The sequence below is a fragment of the Glandiceps talaboti genome, chromosome 14 (assembly GCF_964340395.1).
Source record: "Glandiceps talaboti chromosome 14, keGlaTala1.1, whole genome shotgun sequence".
Classification (NCBI taxonomy): domain Eukaryota; kingdom Metazoa; phylum Hemichordata; class Enteropneusta; family Spengelidae; genus Glandiceps; species Glandiceps talaboti.
In genome coordinates, this window is record NC_135562.1 from 1,319,959 (window position 1) to 1,343,410 (window position 23,452).

At 36.4% G+C, this 23,452-nt stretch overlaps 1 protein-coding gene across 2 annotated transcripts; it reads right to left on the reverse strand.

Annotated features, from left to right (window-relative positions):
- Positions 1-9,032: 9,032 nt before the first annotated feature.
- On the reverse strand, positions 9,033-20,292 carry LOC144445581 (thiopurine S-methyltransferase-like). Of its 2 annotated transcripts, none has more exons than XM_078135189.1 (7): positions 20,167-20,292; positions 14,300-14,569; positions 13,429-13,521; positions 12,329-12,458; positions 11,702-11,829; positions 11,340-11,470; positions 9,033-10,693 (listed from the first exon to the last, which is right to left on the reverse strand). In XM_078135189.1, the coding sequence occupies exons 2-7, from the start codon at positions 14,539-14,541 to the stop codon at positions 10,530-10,532; spliced, it is 888 nt and encodes a 295-aa protein (XP_077991315.1). In that variant the 5' UTR covers positions 14,542-14,569; positions 20,167-20,292; the 3' UTR covers positions 9,033-10,529. The 2 variants fall into 2 exon arrangements, with proteins under 2 accessions (XP_077991315.1, XP_077991314.1); XM_078135188.1 differs by having other exon boundaries at positions 9,034-10,693; positions 14,300-14,572.
- Positions 20,293-23,452: the final 3,160 nt, after the last annotated feature.

The window sequence follows — 23,452 nt, forward strand, 5'->3', positions numbered from 1 at the left end:
AGAGAGCGCTGTATATTCGGTCGGTACAATACACAGGTACAGACCAGGTACAGGCCAGGCCAGGCCAGGTCAGGTAAAGACTGAACATTTTTTGGATTCACATTCATATTCGGATCCAACGGATATGTTCTTATATATATTGGTTTTCATGACAAATTTCACCTTCTCTTTTATAAATGCTAATTCAACCATGTAAGTACTCAAATATGTTCACATTTTGTTGAAAACGTCTACGATAAATACTCCGAACTGCTCAAATGATATCTCTCTTGACAACCATTAATTACTAATTTTAATTATCGCTCACACAGAGCATGCACATTTAGATGTTCACGATGTTTTTATCATTTTTTTGCAAAATGCCAAAAGGTTTACCTTCTGAGTTGGGGTGACAGATTTCCAGTCCTGAAACAGAGTCACCTGCTAGATTGTTATTTATTTTGGGGATGACGCCCTTGGACTAATATCCCAAAATATTTAGTTCTTGTTACTTCATTTAACCAAGCCAATTAAATACATACTTGTCGTAAACATATTGCAATGGTATATTTTAGTTGTGCAAATCATTCTGAGTTATCAATAAATATTGAAACTGTACGAAATGCGACTACTTTCCCATATGGGTGTCTGTCATGCAACCTTGTTGTTTTTCATGTGCAACATTCTAAAAGTATATACATGCAGTTGGCAAAACATTTTTACTCTTGAATGCACCCAGTACGTACAAAAATGAGTATGAAATCTATGAAAAATGTAATGCACAGAACAGAAGACACTAATTGTGTGGTGAAGGAATCGCATCTTGGATCTGAATGTGAATCCAAAAAAAATCAGTTTATACCTGACCTGGCCTAGCCAGACCCTGCATTTTGTATCGACAATTTCAAGAGAGATGCCATTTGAGTGGTTTGGAGTCGAGTATTTATTGACGGTTTCAACAGAATTTGAACATATTCGAGAACTAACATTGTTGAATTAATTAGCATTAAACTCCATGTATTACATTCAGGCATCAATGTTTTCCTTAGTGTCAAACACCCAATGAAGGGCGCGTAAATGTCCTTTGCTGTGTTCATGTGATGTCTGTATGGTGGCATGTGTAGTTCATTTCACTTACACAAAATGTGTAGCGAGAAAAAATTGTACTCATTCAATCTTGCTATCTTTAAGTGTAGCATGTCTAATTTCTTATTGGTTTCTGTGTGGTTGTATCAAACAGAAAAGCTGCATGGTATTTTGGAATTGGCTGTATGTGTGTATAAAATATTGACTGCTATACGATAGTATTCTAACTATGCAAGAAGAACATTGTGATGTCATAGAAGGTACGTACTGACATTGACATTGACATTGACATTGAGAATGACACGAGATAAATTTAATTAAATTATTATGTAAGTATTTTTACATGAGTAAAAAGTTTATAAATTCAACTTGCGCCACTTTACTGATTAATATTATCTGTATAAACGGTTTTAGAATATGAATTGGTCAACACTACCCTTTCAATGATAATAAGACCGTAACTTTTAACAATGTTATCTCATGGGTAGTGTGATATGACATATACTGTGTCGGTTCTGTAATATTATTACATGGAATGAAACTAAACCTACGACTGAAAGCAACTTGGATACAAGTGAACAACTATTTATACATTGTAAAGCCGCTGTATAAAGTGTATGGGAAATTCAATTTACCCATTAATTATCTGTGCCTGGGTGATTCAAAGAATAGCGGCAGTAGATTGGCTAGTAAAAATAACATAGATAAAGACATCTTATGAAATATTCAAGGAGTCTTCTAAGAAAATTAATAGAGCCAGAGGCGAGAAAAGTATACTTCCATCACATTAATTGGTACCGGTTAGTAGCCTGCGTAAGACAAGGTATTCATTTTACCAACTCACAATATAGTCATGTTTGAATGATATCGATAGAGTCAGCAAAATGTTTAAAAGATGAGTTTATACAGTTTTTGGGGTTTACATGTTGCTGCACATTCAAAAGTTACTCACGGCATTCTACTTACTGAAACATACCTAACAAGCACTTGCAATTGACTGAACTCAAACCTGGTATTTAAGATATAACTTATAATATCGACATGACTGTGACATATCGACTTAAAATGTCGACAAATCCGCACTATTCATTAAAATGTTCTGACAATGCCAGAAGACAACTGTAGTGTCACAGAAGGCCAGAAGACAACTGTAGTGTCACAGAAGGCCAGAAGACAACTGTAGTGTCACAGAAGGCCAGAAGACAACTGTAGTGTCACAGAAGGCCAGAAGACAACTGTAGTGTCATAGAAGGCCAGAAGACAACTGTAGTGTCACAGAAGGCCAGAAGAAAACTGTAGTGTCACAGAAGGCCAGAAGACAAATGTAGATTCACAGAAGGACAGAAGACAACTGTAGTTTCACAGAAGGCCAGAAGACAACTGTAGTTTCACAGAAGGCCAGAAGACAACTGTAGATTCACAGAAGGCCAGAAGACAACTGTAGTGTCACAGAAGGCCAGAAGACAACTGTAGTGTCACAGAAGGCCAGAAGACAACTGTAGTGTCACAGAAGGCATACATCGATATTAGCATTGTACTAAGAAGCAGCTTTTAATGTAAATATTTTCACTTGAGCAAAAAGGGGTGGGGTGGGGTGGGGTGTCTGAATCATAACTAAACTATATTTTTATCTACATTCAACTTTTGATCTCGCCCCATAACATAATTATTTATTTCAATATGATCTGATACTAGGCTTGTGTGATCAAAAACGACACAGTAGTACGCTATGCGTGCCGTTATCACGTGATCAAAAACGACACAGTAGTATGCTATGCGTGCCGTTATCACGTGATCAAAAACGGCACAGTAGTACGCTATGCGTGCCGTTATCACGTGATCAAAAACGACAACAGTATGCATAGGGCAGTTGGTAATGTGCCGTTATCATGTGGGCAAGACAGTTGAACTGTAGGACAGTGTGACGTCACCAGATAATGGTAATCATCACTACAGATAATTTATGTCTCAAGTTTCAAGGACGACATCAACAAATTTAATATATTTGTTATTTCAGTGTAGCGAACTTCTCATTAATAACAGTAATTGGTATAGATGTTCTATGACTCATTACATAACGATGTAATTATTGTTATTACTGTACATAATTTGTTTAAATTTATACAAGAGGGTATGCACCTTTGTGAATGCAGAAGTAAGTTTGTTAATTTCACTAACCACTTTTTTTACACTGAACTGACACTCTTGTAATATGGTCCTTCTTCTTCAAATAAACTTATTCGTTCATAAATCTAACTTTACTTTGTATCACGATAAAGCGGACTTAGACTTAACGTTTCAACTTCTGTCGTAATTGTACATGTTTTGTTGTTGTTGGATGAAATCTGAGCATTATTGCAGTACTTTGTTTTCTGCCTGCCTGCCTGCCTGCCTGCCTGCCTGTCTGTCTGCCTGTCTGCCTGTCTGCCTGCCTGCCTGTCTGTCTGCCTGCCTGCCTGCCTGCCTGCCTGCCTGTCTGTCTGTCTGTCTGCCTGCCTGCCTGCCTGCCTGCCTGCCTGTCTGTCTGCCTGCCTGCCTGCCTGCCTGCCTGTCTGTCTGTATGTCTGTCTGCCTGTCTGCCTGTCTGTATGTCTGTCTGCCTGCCTGCCTGCCTGCCTGTCTGTCTGTCTGTATGTCTGTCTGCCTGCCTGCCTGTCTGTCTGTCTGTCTGTCTGTCTGTCTGTCTGTCTGCCTGCCTGCCTGCCTGCCTGCCTGCCTGCCTACTATGTAGTGTTTTGTATACAATATCTGTCATTTCATTTGTTTGGATGTTAATTCCTGGCTTTGAATCTTTAATATAAATAATTGATGTCAGTGGTAGATATATTAATGACATTTCATGGTTAATGTAACGACTATCGTTTGCTGTAATGAACATCAAATCCTAAGAGAAATGAATAGAATGGATTCTGGTCTTAATGGGTTATGATGTCAGTTAGATTCATCAAGACAGTCGATAGGTTTTTTTTTTTTTTCTACACAATTCTTTATGTTTACCGATTGATAAGAAGTGAAATGACCATTTTGTTGACGCTACTCGTCTTGACGGTGCTGTCCTTTATTACTAGCATTATTAACAGGGGACAGGTGAAAATGTTATCGTCGATAAATTAACATATAGCAACATAAACAGGTGTTTTTGTCCTCCAGTAAGCTACGTGTATATCTGACGGAATTTTAGGGAGTGATTGACGACTAACAAAAATAGTCTCAAAAGAGGAAATATATTCAAATGTTTTCAAGTGTAATTTTAAGTGTCTCCTATTACTAATCACATTTATTTGTGGTGATTCACGAAACGTGAAGTTGGCTTTTCAACCGATATTCTTGTTAATCTATCCTCTGTATCAGGTACAAACCCAATTGTCAACAAATCAATATTTTTTGTCAGGTTCAACGACCTAATCAGCTGAATGCCATCTCTACTAAACTACTAGTCGTTGATGGTAATGTGTACACTGGCTTGATGTCTGTATGTAAACAGTCAACTGAATCAGGTACAAACCCAATTGTCAACAAATGTTTAATTATTCTTATTATTATATACTTTATTGTCATGCTAAATTTACATGAAATTCGATGTACATTGGCAGGGGGAAAGAGAAGAACACACAGTGAAATGTTGAAATGTTGACTGGATTTCATCACTATGTGATCACACAGGCCTCAGAAACATCTACGTACAACAATATTAATTTACATAAAGCTAAAATAAGAGCAAAAAGTTGGGTAAAAATATAACTATAACAACAACTGGGACTTTATCTATGGTCGAGGAAAACCAACTGCTACTTCCAAGTTCAATCGACTGTGGATGCAACATACATTGAACTATTGACCTTTGACCTGTAGATAACGCTTCAGTCAATTAGATTAACGTTGTGTTTATCAAATATTAAAATAAAATTAATTGTGTCTATTCATGCATCATTTTTCGATGCTGTAAAGGCCTCATAGTTATCAATATTTAATGTAGTCCTGAAATGATCAAACTTTGTGCCATGAATGTGATGATGCATGTAATTATCTTCATTGTTCCCACAGTTGACGATGTTTATGGTTTGTAAGTTTAATTAGATGAAAAACAACAACCAATCTACTGGTGTAATAAAATGATACACTTGGTAACTTGATGAGTTATGGTGGTTACCTTGGTTTCATAGGTCTTGTACAATGAAATGATACATGTAGCTATCACCATTGTTCGCACAGTAGTTAAAAAATACTACGATATTTATGGCTTGCATGTAGTTGAAAATAGAGAAAAAATGATCAACCACAGTGCTTGTCCAATAAAGTGATACAGTTGGATAAGTTCCATGGTTTTAGTAGTTAATTATGAAAATATATCTTATCTTGTTGAACATCTTCTAAGACACTTCAAACCCAATCTAGGACCTGGTAAAGCTCTATGTGTTAGAAGATACGTAAACTTACAATATGACATAACTCGTAGGGTATTACCATACATTTATTTCTTTTTGAAAACACCAAAATATCGGCTTAAAAGTCTCTGTTTGCGTAAATATAACTATTGTAGAGATTAGTTTTAGTAATGCAATTAGTTCGAGTTTTTTTTTGCTGTTTTTTTTTACATTATACATCTTACTGTGCAAAATATTGTTACATTAATCCTCATAATTTAAGTATTTTCAATCATGTGTATTATTTATTTATTTATTTATTTATTTATTTAAATAATTAAGTTAACCAGCCCCCACTCTCCTCTCCTTTTGTACTTCTGTATGTTTTGTAGTGTATCGTTTTCCTATGTATTGTTTTTTTATTCGCATTGAATAATAATAATAATAATAATAATAATAATGATAATAATGATAATAATAATAATAATAAAAATAATGATGATGATGATGATAACGATAACGATAAAAAAGAACAAAAGAAGCTGTTTAAGACATGGGTAATATTCACATAGTTGATTATAATTATTCTTTGCCTACGCCAAGCCGAGAGGGAGTCATGGCATATCTGTTCGATGACCGATCACCACTGTTCGCCCTTTTGAGGATTACAAAACTATCTCTTTCGGATATTTCCATGACCTATGACCTGTTTTATGACCGACTGTTTAAAACAAAGTAATAAGATCAAATTCTGTAAATTACTTTGTTAGATCTTGAGACAAAAGTGCGATTTTACCTTTATTAAATCTTGAGACAAAAGTGCGATTTTACCTTTATTAAATCTTGAGACAAAAGTGCGATTTTACCTTTGCTGGGAATCTATCAGTGGTGTGGTCCATTTAGATATTTAGTAATTCAATGTTATGTGACCTTTGACCCTCTAATATCTATGGCTATGCTAACAGATTTTGAGGCTTGGCATTTTGCTGTAATATTGGTGGCATTTACAGATATTTTAGTTCAAAAAGTCTCTATTTTGGTCGAATTCACAGATTATATCTAATTAAGTTTTCTCCATGTCCCACAGTTATGTTGATAGTTGCGGAATTAATTTGAATCACAGTTGCTAAGCAACAATATGATAAACTTCAGGGACTTTTTATTCTGACGATAGGTAGATTTGTTAGTTTCAATGTAAATAACGAACAGTATATGTACATAATGTGTGGCATACGTCAGTTAGTTATCAGGGTTTGATATAAACAACGCCCTCTACCGACAAACGTCTTTTTGATACAGAGCCAACCGAAAATACACGTATGTGCAGATTTAAAAATGTATGATGAAAAGATGTTTGACTCTTCTTTAATTAAACTATTAGAAAATGCTGACGAAATTAAACGAGGGTAAGAGTTTAAGTAGGATTTTAGAAGAGAACATGTATATATTGATTAAATGCAAGGTTCGTAGTTCAGTCATGATGCGATGTATATCAAACATACCTGTAAGTATTTGTTCTTGCACATTCAGAATATGTATTATGTGTTTCATGTATATCGGATTTACGCTTTCAGGCTAGATGTAAAATATAAAACTATGAAAAAGTGCACTTATGAAAAATTAAGTATTGCTTCCAGCCAAGTGAACTTCTTATAAAATTTACATTATTACGAGGTATACATGTACCGTACTCAATAATACTGAATACGGTGTTGAATTTCCGGAACTAGACATTCTAACACTGACATATGATATTCTACATTATACCGCAGTCAGATAGATAAACAAACGGAGAGTAATTCAAATCTTGGCAACTGTCCGATCACAAGTGATTATAGCTATCAGTTTAATAATTATAGCACTTTTATCAAAAAAGTATAATACGTGTATTACTCGTATGTATTCATCATCAGTTGATACGACGGGTTGTATCGCCACTGTGCACGTTTGTGCCACAGAGGGCGCATGTCAATACTCGCTATGTGTGTGCAAAACTAGTCACAGTAGCTTGATCAGAACCCAATCAGACAGGAATAACTCCTGACCGGGATAGTTATAGGGATTATTACCCCAATCGGAAGAAAATCAAACAATGTACTTTCCGTGTTTATCTCGATCGGGATAAACATACTCTTCAAACGCGTGTACAGCAAGTTTGCAGTGTCCAACCTATGTCCTACGCCAGGCTTTATCGCGGGTCTTGGAGAGTAGAAAACATACATACCTGTTTCCCGGCATATGCGCCATGTCGTAATTACGTGCGCCAAAGAGTTCAAAGGTCATTTATCCGGATTGGGATACAAAACTTTATCCCGCCGATCGGGATGAACCTTTATCCCGACCGGGATAATTATCCCCACCGATAGGGGAATATCCCTGACATGGAATCATGTCATGTTCTCTAGCTCACAACTTAATAGGACATATACATGTGCATAAGGGAACTCGGGAATGTGAAATCCACCTATATTATTTCCTAAGCTAACCAGGCAGAGAAAAATGAACAAAATAGCGTCTCCCCTCTATATGGACATTTAGAAGGGTGCCCCATTTCAAAAGTAATTTCAAATTTATATTTTGATCTACAAGATGACTCACCTGTGGTCCTGTTCAAATATCGATTTCAGTTCCTTCAATTCATTACGTAACATATTATAATTCAATGCAAGGTAATTCAGCATTTAACTTGAATAGATTTTCCAAAGTTTACTTCATTTCTTCAAACTTCAATATAATAAAATTCATGAACTTTACAATTTCTGTTTGCTTCTGTTTAACGTCTTAACGTTTGGAGAATGGAAAGTATACACAGGTGTTCCCACAGGAAAGAACATGGAGTAGTCTACACTGTCGATCATTTCTGCACGTGTTGTCCATCCATCTTGGCATTGTCGTCGTTGTCAAACCTTTTCCGGTTACATTTATCACACACCATAATGTCACCTTGTTAGAGTTTTACTCCCCTCGTGACGGTACTATCATTAAACTCCATGTTGAGAAGTAACAGAATATACAGTTGTAAACACGCTCGTAAAAGTAGAAAATGTACTGTTGAGACACGGAGCACGAGACTCGCTAGACTTACTGATGGCCACCTGTGGCACCTGTGATTTTATGTAATTTTAAATACGCTCGTCTTGAGAGCTTGGGACTTGGCAAAGGAGGCATTTGATTTGGTATAAATGCAAGTCCTTTACGGTCTACAATTTTACGAAGAAGTATTCCTGAATATTTTCGTCTCTATCCAACCTATTTTTGGTATTTTTGTACAAAGTAATTTTGGTCCATGACATCAGTGTGTTAGAAGTAAAAACAGTAGAACAAATTCAATTAAGAGTAAATACCATGCGATGAAGGGATGGGGGTCACACTTTTGAAAACACATTTATCCCTGCATATTGACATTATGTTAGCTGTAGATATGTATATAATGAGTCTCCCTCCCTCCCTCCCTCCCTCTCTCTAAATCCAATTTTTTGTACTTTTATAATCACAAATAATATTGTGCAGTGTGACAATATAACTTCAACGTTGTACCACAGTGACATACCTAGTAAATCAAATTTGCAAAACCCTTATGGTTTTTATTTTTAAAAATGTTTATTTCTGATACAAATTCAGGTACAAAACTACACTTTATATCGTCCTATAAAAGGTTATCTACAAAAAGGTTGAAAATTGGAGAGACAAATATTATTTGAAAACTAACATAGAAGCAAACGATGTATGAAAACACTTAGTGTCACGTGACAAAACAGTTAATAAAAATGTACATATACAATCATTAAATGAAAAAAAAAACTCTTTAACTATAGATTCTACAAACTTTCAGTTGTACCATAGACAATAGAGAGAGTCTCTCTCTATTGTCTATGGTTGTACAGTACTTATTAGCAACGTTTACCCTCACAGACTACATGTGTATTACCTTTCGTCTGCTGTAACTCTTTCCCGCCAATATATATCTATAATTGTTGGATCTATTTGGCACTTCTGAACCTTCATTTTACACTGAAATCACGTATTACTTATTTTGTTATCAAAATTAATCGATTTATATTCGCGTGACTATTTGTCAATTGTGAAACCTGGTTTTATATTGAAATCACCTGTCAACTATGTACATGTACAAAATTCATATTTGAATTGTACATGTGTTCGTACTATCTAGGACCTCTGACTCATAATCATAAACTAAAACCATGTATCAACTATCACCCGACAAAATTAATGTGAACTAAATTCACCCCGCTAAAATATTTGTACAAAAATTCATAATTTTGTAACTAGTTAGCATTTCTCTGTCATAATGTTAGACTGGACACAGGCGAAATGACTATTTTAGTTACTAGTAAAAATGGTCAAATTTATAGCAATTTTGAAACTTGTATAAGAAACAAACAAAAAAAAAACAAAAAAAAAAAACAATCTATATTCTCCTTAATATCAGCTATGATTAAAAGTAAACAAAAACTTTCATGAAAAAAATAGATTTGAAATAAAATTCATGTACAAAGTAAAAAAATATCACAAAATTTGGGAACAATTCGTTAAAATTTGAGAAATGGATTTTCATCACCGAATTGAAAATATTACATATTTTTGATATGTATAGATTCTGTAACGGGATCAAGGTACACTGCATATATTTGATTATTTTTACATTTGACATGTACTTTTACATTTAAGACATTTTGATTCATAAACGACCCACATCTTGATAATCCTTGAGCACCAACATTTTATGTCAAGTCAAAATTAACGTCTTAAGGTCAATGCAATCACGTGCAGGTCACGTGCATAAATTCTTATGGCGTCACCTGTACTACATAGCATGGGCGTGGTCAGAGAAATAGACGTGATAGTAACATCTCAGGCCACTAAATAGATTTAGTAGTCTGATGTAACATATATAGTGAAGACCAAAGACAGAGTATTACATATATTGCTATCAGCTTCAATATGTTACTAGTCAGTCGGGTTCGTTATCTTAGTTTCTATACAAAATTAACAAGTCAGCTAGCCTGTGATATCATTATAGACATAGTTTGGAGTTATGCACAGGTGTTCATGATTCTGGGTGCCATTTTGATGACATCATCACTCCTTGTCATCACATTTTTTCTCGTCGCCAATCTCCTCTCTGATTTCCAGCGGCCATGTCACATAGTACACATAAACGATGAAGTACGAAATGCCGCAATCTTTTTGAAAGGGGGTTAAGGAATTTCTTGTTTCCGCTTTTTCGGTCTTAAAATGTGTTGCTATAAAATAAAAAAGGAAAGAGTATTAACAGAAAGATACCGACACACATTACAAGTCAGAACATCAAAATGCCACTCTTGCATGGTGACGTAAAAGTGGTATGTAAGTTATAATTACAGCATGAGAGAGAAGTTATGTTATTTCAGCCGTCGCAAATAGAAACTATACAGAATGTCTTATTATGAAAGAAATCAGAGGAGAAGCGAGAGAAACGACGGTCTGTCAGAAAAACAGATAAAGACTTGTCTATTCATTCATCCATCCATAAATCCAAACAGCTGCAGGCAGACATATATACAGAGAGAGAGAGAGAGAGAGAGAGAGAGAGAGAGAGAGAGAGAGAGAGAGAGAGAGAGAGAGAGAGAGAGAGAGAGAGAGAGAGGGGGGGGGGGGTGAGAGAGATAAAGAGGGGGGAGTGAGAGAGAGATAAAGAGAGAGAAAGACAGACAGACAGACAGACAGACAAGACATATGTCCATTCGTGCAGCCATCAGACAGCTATAGGGAGAATGGTGAATGATCGAGTGGACATAGAATGAGAGAAATACAGATGGAGTAAATATTAGTGGAGTATGGATTGAACTGATGTAAGTATATATGGTGTTTACGTACTTGTGGAAAATAACTACTTATATATAGTCTTACCATAAATGTTTTCTAAGAGTTTTGGTTTTAGGTCGTATGGAGGACCAATAAAAGTTTCGTGGTCAACTTCAAAGAATTCCAGTAAATAGCGTCCATCTTTCCTGAGTAATGGTGACATAACCTTGGCATACCTACAAAAATATAATAAATACAACCAGTCAAATATATATTAAAGGAACAGTCTAACGTTTGCTTTGTTTTTACAAACAACACAAAAATAGCGAAAGACAAAACAAAAATAAATTGTGCATAGGCAACTACTAAATAAACGAGTGGTGGCTCAGTTATAAGGAATGCGTGTTGAACGTAGCGAGAGAAAACGAAAGTTTAGATAAATATGACTTAGATGGCGCTATACTTACTTGACTCTGTCAACAGGATTGATAGCAGCAAGTGCGCCCCTATCCCAGATACAATCAAAAGTACCAGTTACATCGGGCGTCAATAGAAAGTAATCGCAGCAGTAAATCGTGATATTTTTACCTTTTGCCTAAATCATGAAGAGACAGAGGTGTAAAGTCTATTATTGCAAACACTGTTACAACACAAAGGGACATTGTCTGAAGATTATTTCCAACATGTATGGTTATTTATGATGTTAGGAATGGCTATAGGTGAAAATGAATGAAACCAATCCTTTCGTGAAATTTACGAATTTTACTCTGTCTGTCTGTCTGTCTGTCTGTCTGTCTGTCTGTCTGGCTGTCTGTCTGTCTGTCTGTCTGTCTGTCTGTCCGTCTTCTTCCGTTCTCTCTCCCAATTTTCTCAGTTTTCCATATTACTCCTCTCTCATTCTCTCTGTGCATATCTCAGACACAAATGTAGTGTACGAGGAAGCAAACAAGACGACCTTGTTTTTGATATAACATAAACAATTGCATTAATTTACTTAATGACGTTTTCGTTAGTGGTAACTATAGATAGCATTGAATACTGTGTTATTCATTTACTAAAATAGCATTCATAAACGGAATGCAAGGTTTGTTTACCTTGTAGATATAGCCTTTGATATCTTTAATTGACTCTTTGCTGTATTCCATGTCGTGTTCTTCAAAAAACTGTTCAATGCCCTCGGGACAGTATTCGTTGCCAATGACAACCTGACCTTGGTCTGCAAGCCTGTGAAATCAATACCTCTCTATTAATGATAGGGGTTCACTAGGTAACTTCACGTCATACGAACGGTACGATACATCCACTACACGGTTTAGTATTAATGATAGGGGTTCACTATGTAACTTCATCATACGTACGTGTAACTAACGATATACAATAATATTCAGTGTTGTCCACTTTTTATTCCTTGAAGTCTTCCTTGTGATACCGCAGCAATTGACTGACTGACTGACTGACTGACTGACTGACTGACTGACTGACTGACTGACTGACTGACTGACTGACTGACTGACTACCTGACTGACTGACTGACTGACTGACTGACTGACTGACTAAACTGACTGACTGACTGACTGACTGACTGACTGACTGACTGACTGACTGACTGACTGACTGACTGACTGACTGACTGAACTAACTGACTGACTGACTGACTGACTGACTAAACTGACTGACTGACTGACTGACTGACTGACTGACTGACTGAACTGACTGACTGACTGACTGACTGACTGACTAAACTGACTGACTGACTGACTGACTGACTGAATTACTGACGTATTAATTTACTGACTATATAGAGTGGCTGATATATCTATAGAATGATTAGTTGATTGATTGATTGATTACATGATTGAATTGATCGCAAGCGATCGATTGATTGGGTTGATGGTTATTTATAGATTAATTAAGTGTATGATTGATCAATTGATATATAAATCAACTATTTGATTTATGGTTAATATTTTGAGCAAGTTAACAAGTGAAGGTCAGTTGATTTGAAGTTGAAATGAAGTTATTGACTGATTCATATATTAATTATATTCATTTTGATTCATTGAAATGATCAAATTTATTGTTTTAATAGACCATGTGATATAACTAAAATATTTTGTATTGACTATCTATATATCTCATAATAAGGTGTACTATAACTTTACTATCTTGTCGAATATTTCAAATGGGTTCTTACCATTTCAAATCTAAAGACTTTCCACACAGTGGAAGAAATATTCTCTGTTGTTCCTTCTTGTCCGTCAACCAATCGTAATGTTTTTCTAGCGTGCTGATGACAAAGAAAGGAAAGAAGGCGAATTAAGTAAATTTACAGTAAACTCTCTTTCCATATCAATACACATGTACACAATCATATACAAATGTGTGTGTCTGTGTGAACGTGAATGTGAATGTATGTGTATATGTATATGTATATGTTTATGTATATGTATATGTATGTGTATGTGTATGATTGTGTGAATGTGAATTTAATTTATGTGTATATGTATATGTATGTATTTGTGTATGTGTGAATGCGAATGTATGTGTATGTATGTGTGTGCGTGCGTGCGTGCGTGCGTGCGTGTGCGTGTGTGTGTGTGTGTGTGTGTGTGTGTGTGTGTGTGTGTGTGTGTGTGTGATTGACCTTAGCTTGTGTCAGCTTGCCTGCATACCTGTATGTGTGCAAAATGCCTATTGGTCGTGTATATTTGATACTGATTAGTATGCTTCAACTTACTACATTGAATTGTGGAAGTCTTCATTAGATATAACTATCAAATCAGTCAAAAGTGATGGTTGGGGGTAGGGGTGGGGGTAGGGGTGAGGATGGAGGTGGGAGGCTCGGAATTGCAAATATTATACATTTTGAAATAATACATATACGGACGTTACATTAACCGGACACGATAATAGCAGAGTATACATTTCCACCAGTAAACAATTCGAGAACACTTTCAACTTTCTTGGTTTTACATTTTATCATTGTGTCATGAACTTTGACCTTCGTTAACTGTGACCTTTCAATGATTCAATCGATACCATATTTACACTTATGTTATACTTACGGGTGAACTTTCTGCATATGGAATTTGGTTTGTTTGTTCTTCCATCTCTTCCTCCACGTTTCATTAGTCATATAGTCATCATTGTCGTCACCAAATTGATTCTTTCTTTTCCGACTCGTTTGAGATCCATTTGTTTTTACCTGTTCAATACCATTTTTAATGTTTTTAGGTTCGGCTACTGTTTTTGTATTTCCGTTCTTCTCTTTTACATCTCCGTTTGTCTCATTTACGGTGTCAGCCATGATTCAGTCGAACGATTGCTTCAAGTTCCTTCTAAAAAAATAAAAATTAAATAGTCGATCAAGAAGTCCCTCGGAGTTTGGTGATAAACCGTATTATGACGTATAGTGACAAAAAGGTTATGGTAACAACATTTATAAACATCAGTTAGCGTTGTAGTAAAGTTTACCAAAATGAATTGCCTTCAGTAAAGTTTTAGATATGTACGTGGAGAGTTTTCTGCTTCCAATCAGAACAGACTTTTCCCTCAATTTCCATGATCATCTACGCCAATCCACCTATATGCCACTAGAGGGCGCAATTAGTAGGAAATCACAATTACCGCTCAAAGTACTCAGCCAGATCTTGATATATGTGCGTCAAAGGTTATTTATTATATATTGCATTGCATGTATATGTACTGTGTATTGTTTATGTCACATTACCCCAATAAAGATCAAACTGTCAAACACAAGTGTTGTCGATAGGAAGAGATATCAATTCATTGTGTTGACTTGTACAGTATAATTTAAATATTATGACGTAGTAAGTCTACAATGACCAAGGTCATATTTGATTTTAGGTGTGTGTTTTTTTAAAACTATTTTTTATTACCATTTCAATTTTTGTTGTCATCCAATGTGTTTGTAGTTTAACTTGAATAATCATTTTTAATGGAAATAAAATATTATCATAGGTATAATTATTAATTCAATCATAAATTTTAGTTTATATATTATATTAGGTCGAACAAAAACATTGTGTGGTTCCGATTACGCTCTATTTTAGAATAGGTGGGGTAGGTGCATTTTTCATTTCATTTTTTTAAATACTTTTTTTTTCGAATGTTCTAGTTCAGCCTGAGGTAGTTATGTTTTCCGTTGTTTTCCATATAGTCTGTGTGTTATTGGTTTCTTCCTATCAGATGTACAACCATTACAGATTGAAAGAACAGTTTTATATTGTCTTTTTAAGTTGATGTCACTTTACGTATCCACTATTTCTTGCGACACAATTTTCGCGATTTTATTATTTTTTTCTTGAAAACGTAAAAAAAGTTAAGGGTCGACGTGAAAAGCTAGGCAGGGTCGGGTAACCGGAACCAAACAATTTTTTTTAAACATTAGCAAGCTTAAGCCTTTTGAAATATTTTATGTCTGTATTACGTATATAGGGCATTTTAGTATTACTTAAATGCTTGTCCCGGTGTTAAAATAGTATTGATATTGGATCCCCATCTTTCACCACACACAGGGGTGTTCTTTGGATGTCCATTAGTGGTAAAATGTATTGATTTGCATATCACCGGTCACAAAAATGGGATTTACTTTCGCGTCAGACGCCACGACATCAAAGACTATGAAAGTAAATTTCCCGTTGGGAGGACGAACGGCACAAAGAACGTCCATTCATGTTGTCCAAAGTACTCGAAGTGGATGAATTGCTACAAGTAGTTGTCTTGATGGATAACGTTCTTAACAGGTTCTCAAGTCAAAGTCTTAAGAATGAAAAGAATTCCAAGAATCACGCGGCGCGGTTATTGTATTACATGTTGAATACATTTGATTTTCAGTGGAGGAGAGGTTTACATCTAGCTTTGAATTCATGTGGACACCTGCATGTTTCATTTGCTTCCAACCAAGTACGTTTTCAAGCTGTGACCTTTGACCTTTTACAATATAATGATTCCAAAACTATGTCAAATGTGAGAGTTGTTCGTATGTGTGGTGAGTGTATTTGTCGAGTGTCATGTCTGTCTGTCTCTCTGTCTGTCTGTCTCTCTGTCTGTCTCTCTGTCTGTATTATGTGTATAGTTGTGTGTCTATGTTCTAACGACAATTGTATGTTATAAACGTTTCCCGTAGTCAAGCTGGGGTTTGTGTCAATTCATATAACTTGCGCTGCGTGTCTTTCTTGTCTTTCCAGCCTGTTTCTGTTTTTTCTGGCTTCCGTTCTAAAAGACAACATGAGTGTTAAGCTAATTTCCGCCACTCCTCCCCGTGTTCGCTCTCAGTGTTGTCACTTTGGGGTGATCTTTACAACCAAAGAGACAACTTGATGAAAGGCGCTACATAAATCTCTTCCGCAGGCAGGATCCTCGTTATTCAACGACACAAAAAATCTTTAGTATACTTAAAAAAACGTTATTCTGTAAAACTCAGAGGGGGGACTTGGTTCTATTGCGTAGCGGTGTGAATAGGCAGGACTTCCTAAGACGTTCACTGGATCGTCTTGAATGCTTCTCTAATTTCAAAGACTTTTTTTCACTAGAAATAATGACAGATTCTTACTTTCGACACAAGGAATTTGAATTGTGACCGACAGTCGATTTGAAGACCTTGCTACAACCACAATATGTAATCCATTCTATGAAGGTCAATCTGTTAATTGTGATTACATCAGCTTGATAATCGAAGAACATGCCAATCAATTTCTGAATCCTTACATGTAAAATTAATTGTTGACAACCTTGTGAACTACCAAATCTGACACTATTTTAGGTTTCCATAGTGATCATGGTGGTCTAAAGATGACATTATGAGTAACTAAATAACACATTTAACTATTAAACATTACACTGTTTCCACACAGGCTCTAACTGCAAATAACTACACCGAGTAGAACACAAAATGGCGTCTAACCGACGTATTAATATTTCACTGATTATCAGGCATATATCACAGGAAAAATGGGAGTGTTTCTTTAGATATCAGTCTGGAGGGAAGGGGACAGGATAGGGTTGCAATCTAATCTACTATACCAACTTTCTATACAAAAAAAGTTAAAGCGTACTAATTTTCGTCAGTAGATACTACATCATTCTCGCAGACCTGAGCTAATATTTCTTCCGCGACACTGCGAAATACCACTTGACGGTGCGTCGTGGACGGTGCCGTAAAAGAGGCTGTGGTTTACGACGATGTTTTATAGCCAATGATAACATATTAACACTTAGTGATGCAAACTATATGTAAATTTATAAGAATACTATATTATCATAGTCCGTTCACCTCTAAGAGCTGAAAACTATTGACGTTTGGGTCTGACTACTGTTCATATGTATTTACATAGTACCACGTTAATGATTCAGTACCGTCACGATAACGTCGGATATATTTTTTGGATTTTTTACCATTTATTTATAAACCATCCAACAGGCATTGCCCAATACCAGGAGGATAGTTCTGTGTCAGTGCAGGAGGAAACGAAAGTACCCGGGGAAAGAACCAGCGTTGTTTGGTAGAGTCAAACTGAACGACACTCTTCTTACTTACAGCGTGGTAAATTTAATCAAACCCAGAATGGTGTAACTACTCGGGCACCGACAACCCAATAATATTCAACTGAAACTGTGCACGTGATACAATTGGACCAAAATTAGGTTTCATTTTTTTTTCAAATAAAAGAATATTTTTAAATTATATGAATAACTATTGGGATGATTGCAAATAGGGGAGTCTTCAGTAAATACAATGGGAGGGGGCCCGGGCTGTTGCGTAAACTGGAACCCTCCCCCTCCTGATTCAGTTGTGCTGAAAAGTAACCCTTCCCCAAAGCTTGTTTCTTTCCTGACCCTCTAAGGACCTGTTAAAATGTTGTCAGATATGGAAAATGACATAAGCCTCCGAATGAATGGTAACGACTTAAACCCACCGCTGCCACCACGTTGAAAGCTTTTAAGATATTGGTTATTTCCCACTACTACCGTCACAGTGACTTTATTTGAAGGCACTGTATTAATCAATATCTGTAATGTGTTTTGATCCCATTAAGTAAGCTAAAGGCCAGAACTCCCAAAGACTAGATTGGCACATTGCCGACATTGTGGTGGGGACCAAGGTCAATATCTCTATAACATTATCCCTAATATCTTTCACTACTACATTATTCCACAATCCTGTAAAGTGACATTTTTGATTTTTCGAATTTTCGCTATCGAAAGGACCAGCGACTTAAAAAAAAAATAAAAATGTTATTTAAGATATAAAAGCGGAATAGTGTAGTAGTGATATAGTCCTTCAAGTCTACCGGTAGGCTACAGTTATGATAGTGGAATAGTGTAGTAGTGATATAGTCCTTCAAGTCTACAGGTAGGCTACAGTTATGATAGTGGAATAGTGTAGTAGTGATATAGTCCTTCAAGTCTACAGGTAGGCTACAGTTATGATAGTGGAATAGTGTAGTAGTGATATAGTCCTTCAAGTCTACAGGTAGGCTACAGTTATGATAGTGGAATAGTGTAGTAGTGATATAGTCCTTCAAGTCTACAGGTAGGCTACAGTTATGATAGTGGAATAGTGTAGTAGTGATAGTCCTTCAAGTCTACCGGTAGGCTACAGTTATGATAGTGGAAAAGTGTAGTAGTGATATAGTCCTTCAAGTCTACAGGTAGGCTACAGTTATGATAGTGGAAAAGTGTAGTAGTGATATAGTCCTTCAAGTCTACAGGTAGGCTACAGTTATGATAGTGGAATAGTGTAGTAGTGATAGTCCTTCAAGTCTACAGGTAGGCTACAGTTATGATAGTGGAATAGTGTAGTAGCGATAGCCCTTCAAGTCTACAGGTAGGCTACAGTTATGATAGTGGAATAGTGTAGTAGCGATAGTCCTTCAAGTCTACAGGTAGGCTACAGTTATGATAGTGGAATAGTGTAGTAGCGATAGCCCTTCAAATCTACAAGTAGGCTTCTCCCCAAGAACCGATTTGAAAAAAGTGACCCCCTATTTACAGAGGACTCCCTACACTTGAAAACTCGAGACACAAGTCTTTGACTCGGATCGATACCTTCATACGGTGTACAATATTCGCACATGACACAAGTCAACGTAAACAGTGTTTTGGTGACCGATTTAAAAGTGTTATTCAACATATCAGAATACCCCCTTTAGCTAAAGCTAAATGAACGGCCTCGATAAGGTGATGACGTAGAATGTAAGCCGTTCTGCTCCAATGCTCCAAGCACATGTTATACTCTATTTTCAGCTGCTTGACTTAGTTCGGAGACATTTTTTACACAATTTTCATGAAATACGATAAATTTGTGAGGAGCATCATGGAAAATTATAGTTATTCAATATGTTGCTCAAACTGGAGTTATCCAGTCTGTCGTGTATTCAGACCGTAGGGTTCAGGCGTCCCATATTACTGTGACTACTAGTATTATACGGTTGTGAAATCTGGCGGGAACTTTACACCGTGGCGATATTGTCTAGACGTGGAGGGGTTTTGTGTATATATACTATTTCAACCCAATCGATTGTGTATTGTCACTAGCATACAGCATAGCTAGCCTATGTAAATGACCTACTATGCACAAGAAACCAATCTGACACTAGATATGCAATTATAGATTGGCACTGTTGATGCATTAGCGTAGTCACAGCAACACTTTCTCCAATCATTTGTATAACCTAGGTGATTTTCTCAAAGCGAGATATTAATAGCTATCGCGAGAATTGCAATTGGTAACCAGGTGAGCACGAATTGCCTGAGTGAGCGTACCCTCCTTAGCGTCGGGCTGTTCTCAATTTATAGCTACTCGTAAAAGGTGAAAGTGCAAACCGAAGTCCTGAATCAACGTGTGTAGTGCCTTGGTGTTGATTGATCAACGAATACATGTATATAATAGTGGAGAGGGAAATCTTACCTCGATGTATCAGCAAACTGTTTTAAAACTGAGATGGAGATTGGTTCCCCTAAGATACGTGATAATTTTCACCGGATATGTGATATCCCAAATCGTTCAGCTCCAGCTGCTCACAGTGAACTGCATCTGTGAAGAAAGACTCTTTTTAAACACCTTATTAATGAATAATTCATGACACAATCTTTTGTCTGGGCTATCACCGTGACAGCATGCGTCCAGGACCGTGCCAACCTACCGAGTTGAAGGAGGGACGAACTGATGAGGACACTTCGTGTGGGCGGAACACACTTCCCGTTCTTGTTAGTTCCCTTGTGATGAAGTATGTAAACAGGAATCCATCTAATGATGCGAAAAGTAAAAACAAACGTCCGTGTTTTTCATTCATGTGTTTCCCTTTCCTTGACAAGTTTTGTTTTTTATTCACATACATGATAATCATTCATACTTATATATAATATACGTGATAACAACGACTTCCAATTGCAAACACATAAGACCGGACAGATCTGACAGAGATAACAGATTCACGTTATATATTCTTTAAAAAATGCCCGGTTAGAGCGGGTACATTACTAACTAAAATTTCCACTCGCCAAATCTCTTAGTAATTCATGCCTACATGTTCTACCCCTTGATACCCAGATTTAGAATGGTTTAAGCCACGCTACTAACTCTTGTTGGTTCAGCGATGGCAACAGCTCCGCGGGCGAAACAGTAGAAAAACATGTAACTGTAAGATACACTGGTAAAGCTTGGACAAATACTCATCGGTTGAGAGGAGATACATAAAGTCTTTAGAAATCACCATGACGCAATTCGGGCCTGATACTCCAAACGTTCATCTCACAACAGTTTGTTGGTTGTGACGTCATTGATTTCTTTGACTTTGAAAGTATGTCCTAAATTACAATGGCACATCGAGTAAAAAGGAAACAGACCTATAAATATAGGTGAAACGTCAGTTCGACGTCACAACAACGTCACCGACATCACCGTACACATGTTATTTTGTCTGCCCTACTTTTAACAGTTAAATACGTACAAACAATTCACAGCGACACAATTTTTTGTTCAAAGTTCTCATATTCTCACATTCTAAATCTCATATAATCTTTGACAAAGTAAGAGAGACATTTTCAGTTACAATATTGCGAAAACAAATTTAAAAAACCTCTCAATGTCAACTACCAATGCCTTTATAGGGGAAATATATAATCACGTTCAACTTGAGTAAAGTTAAGGTAATCATATATTTCGTCCATGTATTCAATACATATCAAAGGGAAGTGTTAATGTACACAGTGTTACCCTCTGTCTGTCTGTATGTCTCTTATATGTATACGTGTGTGCATGCATTATTGATGACGATATCATCATCATCATCATCATCATCATCATCAAATCATCATCATCATTATCATCATCATCATCATCATCATCATCATCATCATCATCATCATCATCATCACCATGTTACAACTAAAAAAATAAATACAACGGTAGCATCATCATCATCACCACCACCACCACCACCACCACCACCACCACCACCACCATCATCATCATCATTATCACCACCATCATTATCACCACCATCATTATCACCACCACCACCACCACCACCATCATCATCATCATCATCATCATCATCATCATCATATTCTCTTAAACCAGCGCTGTTAATTATTCCGTGACACTGCGAAATAACCTCTTGGCGGTATGTCTCGGACGGTGCCGTATACGAGGCCGTGGTTTACGACGATGCGTCATCACCATCACCATCCTCATCATCCTCATCATCCTCATCCTCATCCTCATCATCATCATCACCACCGCCACCACCACCACCACCACCACCACCACCTTTCTTGTTCTTCATCCGTTCACATACGGTAAATAAAAGCAGTACGTCGATCGGGGACTTTATACAAACATAAACTACTAGAGGAAATAAAGAATACTAGTATTGCGTTGTGAGGTGTCTGTCGATAGTTGTTGTCACTGTGTGGATATTCAAACTAACTATTCCCTTAAATACACATTCAAACTATAGAAAGAATTATCAATTAACGAGTCAGGAGTGTGGATTATAAAGTTTCTGTTCTTGTACTCTGAAATAGAGAAGAAATGTTACCTTCAAATGTCGAATAGACAAAAATAAGATAAGTGAGCAACGAGGAGAAAACGTTTCCTTTGTTAGATGAATGGTACCGATGAGCAACTTGTTGTTTGTGTTTTTCCGCTCTATCTAAGAGTTACCGGGCGGCGGAAATGCTATGTCCGCAATAAATTAGGACTGAACTCGTAAACGTCTTCATCGGGACATGTGCCCCGAGGACATAACTTAATTGTTCACCATTTTGTACAAATGAAAGTCCTTCGCAAACAACATTACAACCAACTGTTGTCGTCACTAATTTGTCACAGTGGGTTCAAAGGTCACGAACTGTTACACGGGTACGGCATCACAAACTCGTCTTTACAAAGTAAAGAATGGTGAAAAACAAGCTAAACTTTGATGAAAGGAGACTGCTGCAAAACGTATACAAATGGTGAGAACGGATTTCAATGATTTGGGATTTTGAGTACGTACGCGTGTGGATAATTGGCCTCTATAATAATGTTCACACTCTAATCAGGATATATTAAGTACCAGTCGAGATGTTGTACAGAAGTTTAGAACTGTATTTGACAAGATCCTGAGAGAGAAAGGATAACTTTTGAATGCCAAGTGTTCATTAGTTGGTGGAAGGTCTGTGGTTGCAGCGATGATTATGAACTAGTCAGTTGACAGAAAACGTTCCATTAATGATCGAAAGCTTCAAGTCTTGGTTTTGATAATATTTTTTAATGACTTATGTCGTTGTTTAGGTATCATTTTGAAACCTGATTGTTATAGGTGCATAAGTTAGCTAACAATCACGTACCTTTTCCAAATTAAAAAAGAAGTGAAAATGAAATTAAAATAATGATCGAGGATCGGAAGCCTATCACAACAACCGAGCCAGACGATTAATTTTGGTCTATGGATCAGGGATTTGGTATTTATTTGGATTTTTTATTTATAAAACAATGTTGTCATGGCTTGCTACTTGAAAAATCAATGTGATCCAACATATGCCAAGTACTTGTTTGTAAGTCAATAAATCGCAAAAGATTAATAAATGTGTAAAATGTTTGCTATTGTACATAAAAGAACAAACTTTTAAACACATTTTTTTTAGCATTTTGCAATGTATTGAGTTAACACAGAGTTGGTCTATTTTGTTTCACATTGATTTTACAA

Coding starts and splice junctions, on each gene's coding strand:
- LOC144445581 (XM_078135189.1), bottom strand. CDS start 14,541: ATGGCTGACACCGTAAATGAGACAAACGGAGATGTAAAAGAGAAGAAC. Junction 12,459..13,428: donor AAGTCTTTAGATTTGAAATG/GTAAGAACCCAT, acceptor TTGATTTCACAG/GCTTGCAGACCAAGGTCAGG. Junction 11,830..12,328: donor TCAAAGGCTATATCTACAAG/GTAAACAAACCT, acceptor TTCATGATTTAG/GCAAAAGGTAAAAATATCAC.